Source organism: Callospermophilus lateralis, chromosome 5 (genome assembly GCF_048772815.1).
Source record: "Callospermophilus lateralis isolate mCalLat2 chromosome 5, mCalLat2.hap1, whole genome shotgun sequence".
Taxonomy (NCBI): domain Eukaryota; kingdom Metazoa; phylum Chordata; class Mammalia; order Rodentia; family Sciuridae; genus Callospermophilus; species Callospermophilus lateralis.
Genome location: NC_135309.1, coordinates 75,165,423 through 75,179,617, shown reverse-complemented (window position 1 = coordinate 75,179,617; position 14,195 = coordinate 75,165,423). Strand labels below are relative to the sequence as shown.

The following is a 14,195-nucleotide window of genomic DNA, read 5'->3' as shown; positions in this document are numbered from 1 at the left end:
GAGAGAGAGAGAGCGCGAGCACGCCAGGGAGTAGCCTTTTATTGGGGAGCAAGAAATTCAGGGGATAATTCCATCCAATGAAGGTTGAAGGGGGAGCCGCACTCCAAGGTCAGGGTCAGTGATTGGGCCTCCGGGGTCAGTGGTCAGTTACACCCCCACACGGACAGGTTCTCTCAACAGGAGAGGGCCGGGAAAGCTCCGACACAGCCAGAGCGCCTCAGACCCTAACCGGGAGTCACCCAGTCACGTGTGAGAATGGCTTCCGACAGGCTTTGAACTTGGCAATCCTGCTTCAGCCTTCCAAGCACTGGGAATTACATGCATGCACTACCATGCCTGGCAGTCCCTGCCATTTCTGAGACCTAATTCTACTTTCCCCCAAATGGGGGCACTTGTGAATAAAACTCAGTTTGTTCCTGGAGTAACCTGAAACTAACAGAAACCCTCATTAGGTGTGTCTTTAGTTTTTAAATTTCAAGATAGAAGATAACTTTGTGTTTTTTTTGTTTTGATTACTTTTGGTGGTGATTTTGTTTGGAAGTAAGGATTGAACTCAAGGACCACTGAACTACATCCTAGGCACCTTTTGCCCTTTTTGTTTTCTTATTGGGGGAGGAGGGGCAAGAGAGGGTCTCATTAAGTAGCTTAGTGCCTTGTTAAAGTTGCTGAGGCTGGCCTCAAAACTTGCAGTCCTCCTACCTCAGCTTCCCAAGTCACTGGGATTACAGATATGTGTCACCATGCCCAGAAAGAGGAAGATGTTCTAAAAACATTAGTGAGGAGAGAAATAGTTGCCTAAAAAAAAGATTAGCATCAGATTTCTACAACACCAAATGGCAAAGAAGAAAAACACCACAGAACAACATGCAGCATTCAGAAGCCCCCGAGTTCAATCCCTGGTACCCTACCCCTGCCAAAAAAAGAAAAAGTATAAATAATTGTGGTTACTCTGACAATGAATCTCAGTGTAAGTGTCCAGATAAACAAAAAATTAAATGCTTAATAATTTTAATGATTTTAAATTCAAGATTATTCCAACACAAATAGGGAAACAAGAGTCAGAAGGTAGAGAAGAAGTAAAAACATGCTAAATAAGTAATGTCAACAGATACTATGTATTTTTAACTTGGAAGAACATGATTTTAATTTTTTTAATTTAGTGGAAACCCCAATGTTAAAAAAGAAGTTGGGCTGGGGTTGTGGCTCAGTGGTAAAATGCTTGCCTGGCACATGTGAGGAACTGAGTTCAACCCTCAGAACCCCATAAAAATAGGGATGTTGTGTCCATCTACAACGAAAAAAAAATTAAGTCAGTTTTTCCAGGTTTTAGCTAGTAAATCATTAAAATAAGATACTTGAATAAGATGCTAAAGAACAAAGGGGAATTGAGGAAGGGTTAATCAAAGCATAAAGTAGAGGAACAGTACCAAATAAATGTACTGATCACATATAATAAAATAAACACTATCAGGCTAGGGTTGTAGCTCAGCTTGCCTCGCACATGTGACGCGCTGGACTCAATCCTCAATACCACATGAAAATAAAGATATTGTGTCCATCTACAACTGAAAAAAAAATGAAATACTGCATTACCAAACGATTTTTAAATGATTCCAAATGAATAAAACCAAAAGTATAACCACACTTACACAGGCAAATGCAAAGAAGCCAGTTATAGCAGATATATGCCAAAACATAATTCTGAAGAAAAGGCATTAAATACGATGAAGAAAACAAGATAAACATCAGTCATGAAGTAATCTTTAAGTACCAAATAATATATCACCAAATGAAGGAGAAAATTTAGACATACAAAGAGAAAATGAAGATTATCATAGGAACAGTGAGACTGTCAATGTTGGAAACAGTAATTAATCTGTACAAAAGAACAGTTACCTGAAACTTTAGCATCCGAGTGAATCCTGTTAAAGAAAAGTTCTCAGAAGGTACTTTCCTTTAGCTGAGGACCTTGATTTGGGGATCTATAAAGATAAACCTGGAATTTGGATAGGGGGTTTTTAGTAAGTTTGCTTAAGAAAGGCAATAATTTGAAATTCTTGGGGTGGTCCAGGAATTGGGGGCTGAGGAGAAGAGATGGCAAGAACAAAAGGAAAGAGAAAAATAGCAACATTGTGTGAGTCCAAGGTCCCAGCTGGGGTAGCATGGCCAGTGAAGATCCTGGCGGTGCAGTGACTACGATGATTTTAGAAAGATGTTTGCTATTTCAGTTGGCACCCTCATTCTTTTGTCCTTCCTAGTATTTATTCACTTGTTTTAAATTTTCAGACTAATCATTAAAATTAACTTCACTATCATTATCAGTAATTAAATCTATCAGTTTTCAATATTCATCATTGTTTATATTTTGTGTCTTTGATTTTCTTTAGTTCTTTACATTAATTTAACTTGGCTGAAATATTTCCTGTTTTTTTTCCATAAAAGCTAAATTAGGGATATGCTTACTAATTCTACTCTTAGTTTAAAATTGCTATTTTTTTTTTTTTTTTTTTTTTTTTTTTTTGCCTTCACACAAAGTATAATTTTGGTCACAATTCTTTTTCCACAGAACTCTTAGCTTCTGATGTTTACTACTGCTGAAACACTGGTCTGGGTTTTTAAATTATATATAAACTTTTGTTTCCTATTTGTATGTTTATATGGTTTTAATATTTTTTTTTATTTTTGTAGTTGTAAATGGATAAAATGCCTTTGCTCATTTTTATGTGGTGCTAAGGATCAAACTCAGTGCTTCACATGCTAGGCAAGCACTCTGCCACTGAGCTAAAGCCCCACCCCTGTTTATAGGGTTTTGTTCTTATCTTTGTAAAAAAGAAATTTTACTAAGTCTAGCTGTTTTCTTTTTTTTTACCCACAACCTTGTCTTTTATTATTAAATACTTTTAATCTTAAGCCTTCAACAGATGTTTTATCTCTTATTATGGCTGCTCCTCCATCACTTTCTTTCTCTCACTTTGCAATATCACAAATCAAGCCTCTCTCCTTGAACAGTATTTCAGAAATAGTGTAGAGTTAAAAACGAGAGTGGCATAGAAATGGCACTAAATAGAGCTGGGGATGTGGCTCAAGCGGTAACGTGCTTGCCTGGCATGCGCAGGGTGCTGGGTTTGATCCTCAGCACCACATAAAATAAAATAACGATGTTGTGTCCACCGAAAACTGAAAAATATTTAAAAAAAGAAAAAGAAATGTCTCTAAGTAATATTAGCTCCATCATCTGTGTCATTAATTTCCTTAATGTGTATAAACCAGAAAAAGTAACCACCAATATTGCCCTTTTGTCCCCAATTACTTAAATGGCTCTAAAAAAACAACTCCATGGTAACCAGGTTACTGCATTAAACTTCAGACCATCTCCTGAATATCTCGTGTGTGTGTGTGTGTGTGTGTGTGTGTGTGTGTGTGTTTGTGTGCGCGCGCGCGCGCACGTCCGCAGAGAGAAAAAAACGAGAGCTCTATATATCTATATCACCATATAGATAGATAGATACAGAGATACACAGAGAGGGAGAGAGACTGATGCCCTGAGCATCTATGCTCAGCCATTATTACTGCAAATAGGCAAATTATCCAAACTCACTGAGACTCAGCTTTTGGGGAGATTTTTGTTTAGTTGGTTCTTTAGTCTTTTTTTTTTTTTTTTTTTAATCTATAAATAAAGTAAATGTCTTACCTGCCTGTTTCTTTGAAAAGTTCCATTGTAAATATGGAATAAACAGCCACTGCTAATATAGGAATGAAGGTATGTTTAGTTGAACAGAAATGCTGTGAAGTAATGCTTTGCAATTGAAGAGGTTAAAATATGCTATTCAATGACATACTAAGTAAACCAGACACTTGAAAAACAGCAGGTTCAAAACGATCACTTTCACATTTCTGCCATTTTTTTAAAAAGTGAAATTCCCCTGTGAAAGACACTGTCCTTATTCTCGAGGATTCCGTAGAGATTTTGATAATGAACTCATCTTTTACGCCTACCCAAATGATTTAGTTGCTTCTTCACACTATTATTTGTATAATGCAGTATATAAGTAACTGGCCCTGCTTCTTTGGATCTTTATTTTTTTGTTAAATCTACAGTACGACATTAAATTTGCACTATCCGTTTCTCCTTTTAATCCACCTTATGTCACTTTAATTCTAGGAGCCAGCTGGAACTCTTAAGAAGATGGAGATGGAGTGTTCCTCTCCCTACACATCTACAAAGCATACAAAATCATGATTAATTTTAGTTTATAAGATGTCCTTCAGACGTTTTAAAAGGTGAATAGAAAAGTTTCTAACATATAGTACACTGAAACGCAACTGCCAAAAATTTTGCTAATTCCTTCACTTTGAAAAGTTCAATCTTGGACTGGAGGTATAGCTCAGTTGGTAGAGTGCTTGCCTGGCATGCCCAAGACCCTGGGTTCAATACCTAGCACACACACACAAAAAAAGTTCAATCTGCGGGAAGTAGGAGTGGAAACAAAATTAAACATAAAAAACATTTCCTTGCCTGCTCTAACTTTTCCGCTTCATACTACACAGACTCCCATCAGTTTACAGCCTTCACCCACGGGCGGGCGTAAATAGTATCACCCAACTTTGGTGTGAAGCAGGGAACGAGGAAATTAATTTAATTAATAAAAAATAAATGATAATCCACGCCCCTAAAGCACTCCAAAGGGAGAAAAGTGGAAAGGAATCGTTCTCAGGGTTCTCGCGAGAAGAAAGGTTAACAAGCCACGTCAATCCAGACGTCACGGCTCCGAGCGACAGGTGCTGGAACAAACCGGCGTTGAAAAGCAGCGAACGCAGGGCCACTTTGGTGGGCCGGAGTTCCGCCGGAAGAGCGGGTGGTTTCGTAACTTCCGGCTGATTTTTCTGTGGGCGGAGTCTGTGCTGTCTGTGGACATGGCTTGCGCCGCCTCACGGTCCCCGGCGGACCAAGACAGGTGAGTCCTGAGCTGGGGGCCAAAAAAAGGGGTAGGGGGCCTTGCTGCGATGCCGCAGATGCTGGGCCGCAATTCCCCACCCCCAGATCTTGAGAAGGGCTTAGCCCCCTGCGCTCGACGTGAGCCTCAGACTCCACGTCGTCTTTCCCCGGCCGGGAAGCTTGGAGTACCAAGCTTTTCGCAGGGTCGCTAAATTCCCGAGACTAGGTATCTCAGTCTTTGTATCAGAAAAAGAGGATTTGAGGTGCTACGAGGTCATGAGTTAGAATAACAAAGTTTTTAATACTCCCTACGCTGTGCTTTCGTGCAGAAAGGTGGACTCCACCCTCGGGAACTTTTGACGGGCAGCTTTGCTTAACGTTAACAGTTACCGTTTGGGTTTTTGTTTTCGTTGCTGTTTTTAACCTTCTCTAACAATAGTGTTCTATTTTTCCATAAGATAATGAATAGTTTTCTTTTTAAGTGAATTAAGTAAAAGGCAATTTAAAGAAAAACTATTAATTAAGCAATTAATAGTGTAGATGCCCCTGCCACGAAGATGGTGACTGGAACACTGCTATAGTTATAACAGCTGTGCTTTTTCTGGGTCAGGTTTATTTGTATCTATCCTGCTTATTTAAATAATAAGAAGACCATCGCGGAGGGAAGGAGGATCCCCATAAGTAAGGTGAGTGGTGACTGGTATCTAGGACACGGAGGTGGTCCTGACAGGCCACAAAGGTTTCTTTTACTTCACTGCATTTCTTTAAGGCCTGAGGAGAACAGCAGCCAAGATTAGAGTGCTTTCCTTAATGTTGATGAAGCCGGAAAGACGCTGTTGCATAGGTCGAAAGGATATTTGAAACAGTTCTTAATGAACTTGTGTTTGTAAAGAATAAAATGGGGTGGGGGAGTGTCTGTTTTAACCATAATTATGACAATCTTCACCAAGAATTGAACCCAGGGGTGCTTAACCACTGAGCCACATCCCCAGCCCTCTATTTTTTGAGACAGGTGTCTCTAAGTTGTTTATGGCCTCCCTCAGTTGCTGAGGCTATAGTCCTCCTGCTTCAGGCTCCCTAGTGGATGGGATTAAAGGCATGTGCCACCCAGCTCTGCAGTTTAAAGAGGTAAATTTACTTTAGTACTTTTTAAATGGGAAGAATCAGGTCCTGGGGATGTAGCTCAGTGGTAGAGTGTTTGCAACAGGAAAAGGGGGGATTTTGGATACGAAAACTCAAGTTTTCAGGTGGTCTGTTGGCTTCAGTTTGGAAACTGCCTAGTGCCAAATTAAAGACATTCTTACTTGTTTTGTTTTGTTGTTTGTAATACGAATTGAACCCAGGAGTGCTTTGCCACTGGTAAAAATTATTTTTTTAAGAAATTATTTTTAATTTTTGAGGCAGGGTGTTGCTTAGTTGCTAAGGCTGGCCTCAAACTTGGGATCCTCCTGCTTCAACCTCTCCAGTCACTGAAATTACAGGCCTGCACCACCATGCCCAGTGTGTCATAGTATATTTTTATTTTTATTTTGGGGGTGGTACCAGGGATTGAACTCAAGGGCACTTGGTCACTGAGTAACATCCCTAGCTCTATTTTGCATTTTATTTAGAGACCGGGTCTCACTGAGTTGCTTAGTGCCTCACTTTTGCTGAGGCTGGCTTTGAACTCGTGATCCCCCTCCTGCCTCAGCCTCCCGAGCTGCTAGGATTTCATGCCACTACCAGCCATATTTTACATTTTTTTTTTTTTTTAAGAGAAAGAGAGAGAGAATTTTTAAATATTTATTTATTTTAGTTCTCGGCAGACACAACATCTTTGTTTGTATGTGGTGCTGAGGATTGAACCCGGGCTGCACGCATGCCAGGCGAGCGCGCTACCGCTTGAGCCACATCCCCAGCCCCATATTTTACATTTAAAGAGTCATTTACATTGAATAATCTAATGACAAGTTTAAGGCAAATTGGTCTGAAGCAATGAATTAAATATTTTTGTATTATTTAATGTCTCTCATTTTGCTGCTTTTTCAATGTGTAAAGATTACTTTGCTGCCTCAGGTGAAAAGAGATACCAAAGCACTTGTTCTGGAATAATGCCATGTCAAGCCACTGTGACAGATTCTGTCAGAAGAATGGCTGAATTTTTTAAACTTTATATATAACAGTTTATATATAACATATATAAATTTAATAATTCAAGCAATTTTCACAATGGGAGTACATCTGGGTAACCAGCCCACAAATTTTAAAAACATTATCAGCTATAGGAAGATTTCTTATGTCTTTTCCCAGTCAGTGTCCCCTCCACATATGTTCTCTTATATAAGGATAACACTATCCTGATTTCCAGCACCGTATATTATACTTGCTTGTTCTTGAATTTTATATAAATAGGATTGTTTGCTGTGTACTTTTATATAAGTCTTCTTTTCACTGAACTTTAAGCATATAAGATTGGTCCACATTTTTGAGGAAGGTTTTTGTTTATTTTTTTATGTTTTTCTGCTGCTGATTGAACCCAGTGCCTTGTGCATGCTTAAGCATGTGCTGTCCCCCTGAGCTAATCCCTAAACCCTATGAGTGTAGTTTAATTCCCATTGCTCTGTAGCAGTTTCCCAACAACAACATCATTGACATTTTGAGCCAGATAATTCTTTATATGGTGGTATGTCCTGTGCATTTTATAATGTTTAGCAACATCCCTGGCCTCTGCCAACTAGATGATAAATATCCATCTCTTCTAGTTATCACCAAGCATAGCCAAATGTCTGAAAAGTGGGGAGGAAAGTAAAATTCCCTTGCTGGAAACCACTACCAGCAGTATACTACATTCCTTTGTTCTCTTGATGGATTAATTAGGTTGTTTCTAATTTGGGGGCTATTACAAATAATGCTGTGAGCACTCTTAAGCTTGTCTTTGATGAATATATTTTTTTTATTTCCATTGGCGGGGGAAATATATACACACACACACACACAGGATGAAATTTCAAGGCCATAGAGAAACATAAATTAAACTTTATTAGATATTGCTTCTTAAGTGGTTATATGTATTCAACCAGTCGATATTCATTAAGCACCTACTATAGTCAAAGTACCAATCTAGATGTTAGAGAAAATACTGGTGAATAAAACAAAATCATTGCCCTCATTAAATTTATGCTCTGGTTGGAAGAAAGACACACAAGTATGAATCAGTGTAATTCCCAGGAATTTTTAAAATTAAAATTGAAAACACTGTACGTAGTAAGAAAAGATAGGGTTTAGGTAAAACTTTGTTTTGTTTTGTTGTAGATGGCCAGAGTGCCTTTATTTTATTTGTTTATTTTTATGTGGTGATGCGGATTGAACCCAGTGCCTCATACATGCTAGGCAAGTGCTCTGCCTCTGAGCTACAGCCCCAGCCCCTAGGTACATGTTCTGATCATAGTATTTAAAGTGATTTATACAACTGTATAACAGTATTTCTCTTAAAGCTAAGCTATTTAATGTTTTTGATTTTAACTGTTCAGGCTGTTGAAAATCCTACAGCTACAGAAATTCAAGATGTATGCTCAGCAGTTGGACTTAATGTGTTTGTTGAGGTATGATATGATTCTTCCTTCACTATTTTCTGTACTCATTGATATGATGACTTTCTTAAAAGCCTGTTTTTGTTTTGTTTTGTTTACATTAGAAAAATAAAATGTACTCTAGAGAATGGAATCGTGATGTTCAATACAGAGGCAGAGTCCGGGTCCAGCTCAGACAGGAAGACGGCAGCCTCTGTCTTGTACAGTTCCCATCACGTAAGCTTTTTTTAATGAATAAATAAACTTTAGGAATATACTTTTCTTCTATGACACAACAGAGATTCTAAAACTGACCTTTCGAAAGGTATAAACGAATTTACATTCTACATATTAATTTAGAGAAAAGACTATTGCTTATGGAAAGAGGTAAATAGTAGTTTTAATTTCTTTTAGGTTAAGAGTCTCTGAGAATGTGATGAAACTTACTAATTGTGTGATGAGCATTTTATAAACTTCTAGAAGACTGTCATTGCTCCCAGATTAAAAGTATAAAGTTAGCCAGGTGTGGTAGTGCATGCCTATATTCCAGTAGCTCAGGAGGCCGAGGCAGGAAGAAAATCATGAGTTTAAAGCCAGCCTCAGCAAAAGCGAGGTGCTAAGCAACTCAGTGAGACCCTGTCTCTAAATAAAATGCAAAATAGGGCTGAGGATGTGGCTCAGTGGTTGAGTGCCCCTGAGTTCAATCCCCGGTAAACACCCCACCCCACCCCCCGCAAAAAAAAGTAAAAAGTTAATAAATCGGTGAATGTTAGTTGCTATTTCAGATCCTAGAGACCTTTGAAGTCTGTTAATAATAATTTCTCTTATTAACAAATCTAAAGAACAACATTGAGTGAACAAAAAAATGTTCATAGTACGGTACCACTTAGGTAAATTTAAAGATAAAATATTGCTATTTATTGAAGATGAGTAGGTATATTATTTGTAGAAATGTTTTTAAAATGTACCTGAAAGCTGAGCGGGTTGGCGCATGCCTGTAATCCCAGCAGCTCAGGAGATTAAGTCAGAAGGACTGCCAGTTCAAACCCAGCAAAAGCAATACACTAAACAACTCAGTGAAACCCTGTTTCTAAATAAAAAAAAAAAAAAAAGCTGGGGTTGTGGCTTGGTAGTTAAGTGCCCCCTGAATTCAATCCCCAGTACCCAAAATAAATTGTACTGGAAAGACCCCACTTTTTTTTTTTAAAGCAGTGGGGTGGGGGTGGGGGTGGGGAGTGGAGAGTTTAGGAAAGTCTTAGCATCATCTCTAATACTTTATTTTTTTGGGGGGGGGGACAAAAAAATCAAAACAAAGCTAGACACCAGTATAACAAACTACTAGTTCTGAGTATTGGTAAGGTAAGTGTTTATATGTTATTTATTTTTCTGAAATTTTGTTTTATTTTTAATTTTAAGAAATGAAGCTATTTAATTTTTTTCCTTCAATTTAATTAAACTCTTCTGTTTAGTTCAACTAAAAACAATATGACAGGAAATTTGACAATGTGATTGTTTTTAGTCAAATTCAGATTGATTGGTTCTTATATACCAAATTCTATCAGGATTGGTAGGTATTGTTATATATTAAGATTCTGAATCAAATGTGACAGATAATACATTCCAAAAGAGCAAAGCTGAGGAGCTTCGTTTGTTGGAGTAGGGAAAGTAACTGGTTGGGGTGGGCATAGCAGGGCTGCATGTATGTATAGATTGTCTGGGCATATAAATAAGATCTGTTTAGCTTAATGACTTTTTTGTTGTTAAAAGGCTGAGAGACCGGGTGTTTCAGAAGCTTAAGCTATAATGATAGTCTGACTCTTTATTTTTGGTTTGTTATATTTAGATATGTTCTTCATTGATCTTTCAGCCAATTACTAGAACCAAGACCATAATTTTTTTGTTTTTTGTTTTGTTTTGTTGGTTCTGGGGATTGAACCTAGGGGCACTTTACCACTGAACTACATCTCCAGCCCTTTTAATTTTTTATTTTTATATTGAAACAGGGTCTCACTAAGTTTCTGAGGCTGGTCTCAAACTGGTAATCCTCTTGCCTCAGCCTCTCAGGTTGCTGGGACTACAGATATGCATTATCACACCCAACAAAACAGAATTTTTGTTTCAAACTTAATGTTGTGTATTTTCACTTTGTTCACGTAAATATTTTTTTCTTGTTCTCAGTATTTTCTCCAGCAAAAGCACTGATTTGAGCAAGTTACTGTCTTTATGATCATTTGATTATTTAAAATGTCTTCCCATTTTCTTGATGTGCCAGTTTCTTAGATTTTTTTTTTTAAAGAGAGAGAATTTTTTAATATTTATTTTTTAGTTCTTGGTGGACACAACATCTTTGTTTGTATGTGGTGCTGAGGATCGAACCCGGGTCGCACGCATGCCAGGCGAGCGCGCTACCGCTTGAGCCACATCCCCAGCCCCAGTTTCTTAGATTTTACGATATCCGAGTTAATGATCTTTTATGTCTTATTTCTTAGATTATACACTAAACCTAACTTCTGGTTCCTAGGTAAATCAGTAATGTTGTATGCAGCAGAAATGATACCTAAGCTAAAAACAAGGACACAAAAAACAGGAGGTGGTGACCCAAGTCTTCAGCAAGGAGAGGGAAGTAAAAAAGGGAAAGGAAAGAAGAAGAAGTGATCTGGTATGAGTATCAAGTATGTGATCCTGCTATAAGAGACATAAATGAAGAAGACTTCTTTGTATCTGAGGGAAACAGCTTTTTGTTTTCATCATTTGACTGAACTGGGAACATTTATACCTCCCATCTTCATCATCAGAGTTGACAATGAAATAAATAAATCAGAAGTTTGCATCTAACCATTTGTACAGTATGAAAGACAAGATATTTGTTGCTTTGGAGGTTTTGTTTTGTCTTTCAACTAAGAGGTTTTGTGGATAAAAGAATATTTTTAAATGGCAGTAGACTGTCTCATAAGTTACTTGAAATCCTGTTTGTCCTCTATGTATGTCAGATAAATGTTTAATAAGATTTTAAATACACATTTTGTTCATCTTTTAAGTTAATGAAATAAAATTTTCAAACTGCCTATGACTTTTGCTTATGAAGCAATTAATGCCAGTAGAGGAGGCATTAAGAGAGTAAATAGGTAGTGTAAACTTGGACAATGCGACCCTAAAAGAGAAGAAAATGGTAACTCTTCTTATAGGGGGAGATCAATGAACAGTCAGTCCGTAAATCATTCTTTTAATACTTTACAGTAATCATTCAGTTTCTGGGGGTTTTGTTTGTTTGTTTGTTTGTTTGTTCTGTAATATAGAAAGTCCTTAAGCTTTAAATTTGCTGATTTTATATTATCTTAAGGGCTGGGGTTATAGCTCAGTGGTAGAGCACCTGTCTTGCATGTGTGAGGCACTGGGTTTGATCCTCAGCACCACATAAAAATAAGTAAATAAAGATATCATGTCCATCTACAACTAAAAAATATTTTTAAAAAATAAATAAAAATAAAAATTATCTTGAACTGAATTGGAAAAGACCTTTACAATTTCAGATTACTTTCTAAAAGTGGTGATTTTAAGTTATGCGAGTTCCTATTCCTAAGGACTGATTTAGCTCTTCCTTGAATTCTATGAGCTACTTCATATACTCCAGAAAATCCCATTTTCTGTAATTTTTTTTTTTTACTTGTGATCAAACAATCCTGATTCCAAACAAGCAAACCCCAAGATTCAAGCTACTCAGAAACCTGAGGTGGGAAGATCACTTGAATCTGGACTATATAAAGAGATTCTGCCTAAAAAACAAGAACATAGGGGCTAGGAGTGTGGCTCAGCAGAAGAGCACTTGCCTAGCACATGCAAGGCCCTGGATTCGATCCTCAGCACCACATAAAAATAAATAAAATAAAGGTATTATGTCCAACTACAACTAAAAAAATAAACATTAAAAAAGGAATATTTCCATTTGTTTAATATTTTGCTACTTAAAAATTTTTTTGGTGAAGGTAATATAGCAAATTATATAAACATAAGTACTGGAGTTGGGGAAGTATGTGTAAAACATGATTCAGGACTTCCCTCTGGAAAAGTAGATCTCTTAGGAATATGATTGGCTGTGAAATAGAAGACAATGAGTAATATAGGCAGGGCCTTTTTTTTTTTTTTTTTTTGCTGGGGGCAGGGAGGCGTAATCACTGAGGTACATCCCCAGCCCTCTTTATTACTAAAGTATTTACTTGTAGATGAACACACAATATCTTTACTTTTGTGTGGTGCTGAGGATCAAACCCAGTGCCTCACACATGTGAGGCGAGTGCTTTACCACTGAGCTACAGCCCCAGTCCCCCTTTTTATTATTTTGAGACAGAATCTCGCTAAAGTTGCTGAGGTTGGCCTCAAACTTGCTATCCTGCCTCAGCCTCTCAGGTTGCCAGGATTACAGGCATGTAGCACCACACCCATCTATGACTTCATTGTTTTTTTTAATAACATGAAACCCAAAGGAGATTATTCTAGTTATTGGTTCAGCTCTTAGTGATGCCCTTTGTGTCTTTCTACTTTACTGTCCATGGCATGTTCCTAAGATTCTTATATTTATTATAAGAAAGGGCTGACATGGCACCAAACTTATTACATAAGAGTGCAAGGCAGGAAAAAGAGATTGCTATGCTAGCTACAAAGCAAGCCAGAAACAATGGTCCACACCTGTAATTCCAGCGATGTGGGAGACTGAGGCAGGAGAATAGCAAATTCAAGGCCAGTCTCAGCAAGTTATCGAGCCCTGTCTCAAAAAATAAAAAGAGCTGGAGATGCAGGTAAAGCTCTCCTGGTTTCAGTCCCCAGTACCATAAATAAATGAAGCCAGGTGCCATGGCACATATTTATAATCCTAGCAACTCGGGAAGATGAGTCAAAAGGATGGCAAGTTCAAGGCCAGCCTCATCAACTTAGCGAGACCCTGTCTCAAAGAAAAAAAAAAAATGGTGGGCTGCAGACATAGCTCAGTGGTGAGGTGCACCTAGAATCAACCCCAGTACCAAATAAATAAAAAGCAAAAAAATTCTTAAGGGCTGGGGATGTGGCTCAAGCGGCAGCGCGCTCGCCTGGCATGCGTGCGGCCCGGGTTCGATCCTCAGCACCACATACAGACAGAGATGTTGTGTCCACCAAATGCTAAAAAATAAATATTAAAAAACTCTCTCTCTCCCAATCTCTCACTCACTCTTAAAAAAAAAATTCTTAAAATCCTTCCCAGAAGACTTAAGTCTCAGTAAGAGTTGTGGCACACATCTATGTAGCTTCAAGAGAGGCTGGGAAAGTGAATATGTAGCTTTTTCAACACTTATCAGTAGAGGCATCAAAGGAAGAAAGTAGTTATGAATACTGAGGCAACAAACTTGAATATTTTGTCACAAAAAGATGACTGGAATCTAAACTTGTGGATCAATAAGGATTGCCAAGGTTTTAAAACTACTTCTGTAGCAATATATTGCTGTTTCTAAAGCAATTGGCACAGAGAGGAATTTTTCTCATTTGCCAATAGTCAATTGAAAAATTGGAATCTTTTTTCCAGTGAGCAAGGCTGAACATTTGTTCATATGTGAGATGCTATTTATATTTATTTCATTGAACTGTGTTCATATCCTTGGCCCACCCTCTTTTTAAGGACTTTATTATGAAAATTATACAGAATTTATAAGCCAGCTAGTTTTCAGTTTTAGGTATTGAGTTCC

General features: G+C 37.8%; 1 protein-coding gene across 1 annotated transcript; it reads left to right on the top strand.

The window, feature by feature from the left end:
- The first annotated feature begins 4,898 nt into the window (after positions 1 to 4,898).
- On the top strand, positions 4,899 to 11,549 carry Srp19 (signal recognition particle 19). The gene is made up of 5 exons (XM_076856003.1): positions 4,899 to 4,955; positions 5,547 to 5,622; positions 8,446 to 8,517; positions 8,610 to 8,721; positions 11,006 to 11,549. The coding sequence occupies exons 1-5, from the start codon at positions 4,915 to 4,917 to the stop codon at positions 11,137 to 11,139; spliced, it is 435 nt and encodes a 144-aa protein (XP_076712118.1). The 5' UTR covers positions 4,899 to 4,914; the 3' UTR covers positions 11,140 to 11,549.
- The last annotated feature ends 2,646 nt before the right edge of the window (positions 11,550 to 14,195 follow it).

Coding starts and splice junctions, on each gene's coding strand:
- Srp19 (XM_076856003.1), top strand. CDS start 4,915: ATGGCTTGCGCCGCCTCACGGTCCCCGGCGGACCAAGACAG. Junction 8,518..8,609: donor GACTTAATGTGTTTGTTGAG/GTATGATATGAT, acceptor TGTTTACATTAG/AAAAATAAAATGTACTCTAG. Junction 8,722..11,005: donor TCTTGTACAGTTCCCATCAC/GTAAGCTTTTTT, acceptor TCTGGTTCCTAG/GTAAATCAGTAATGTTGTAT.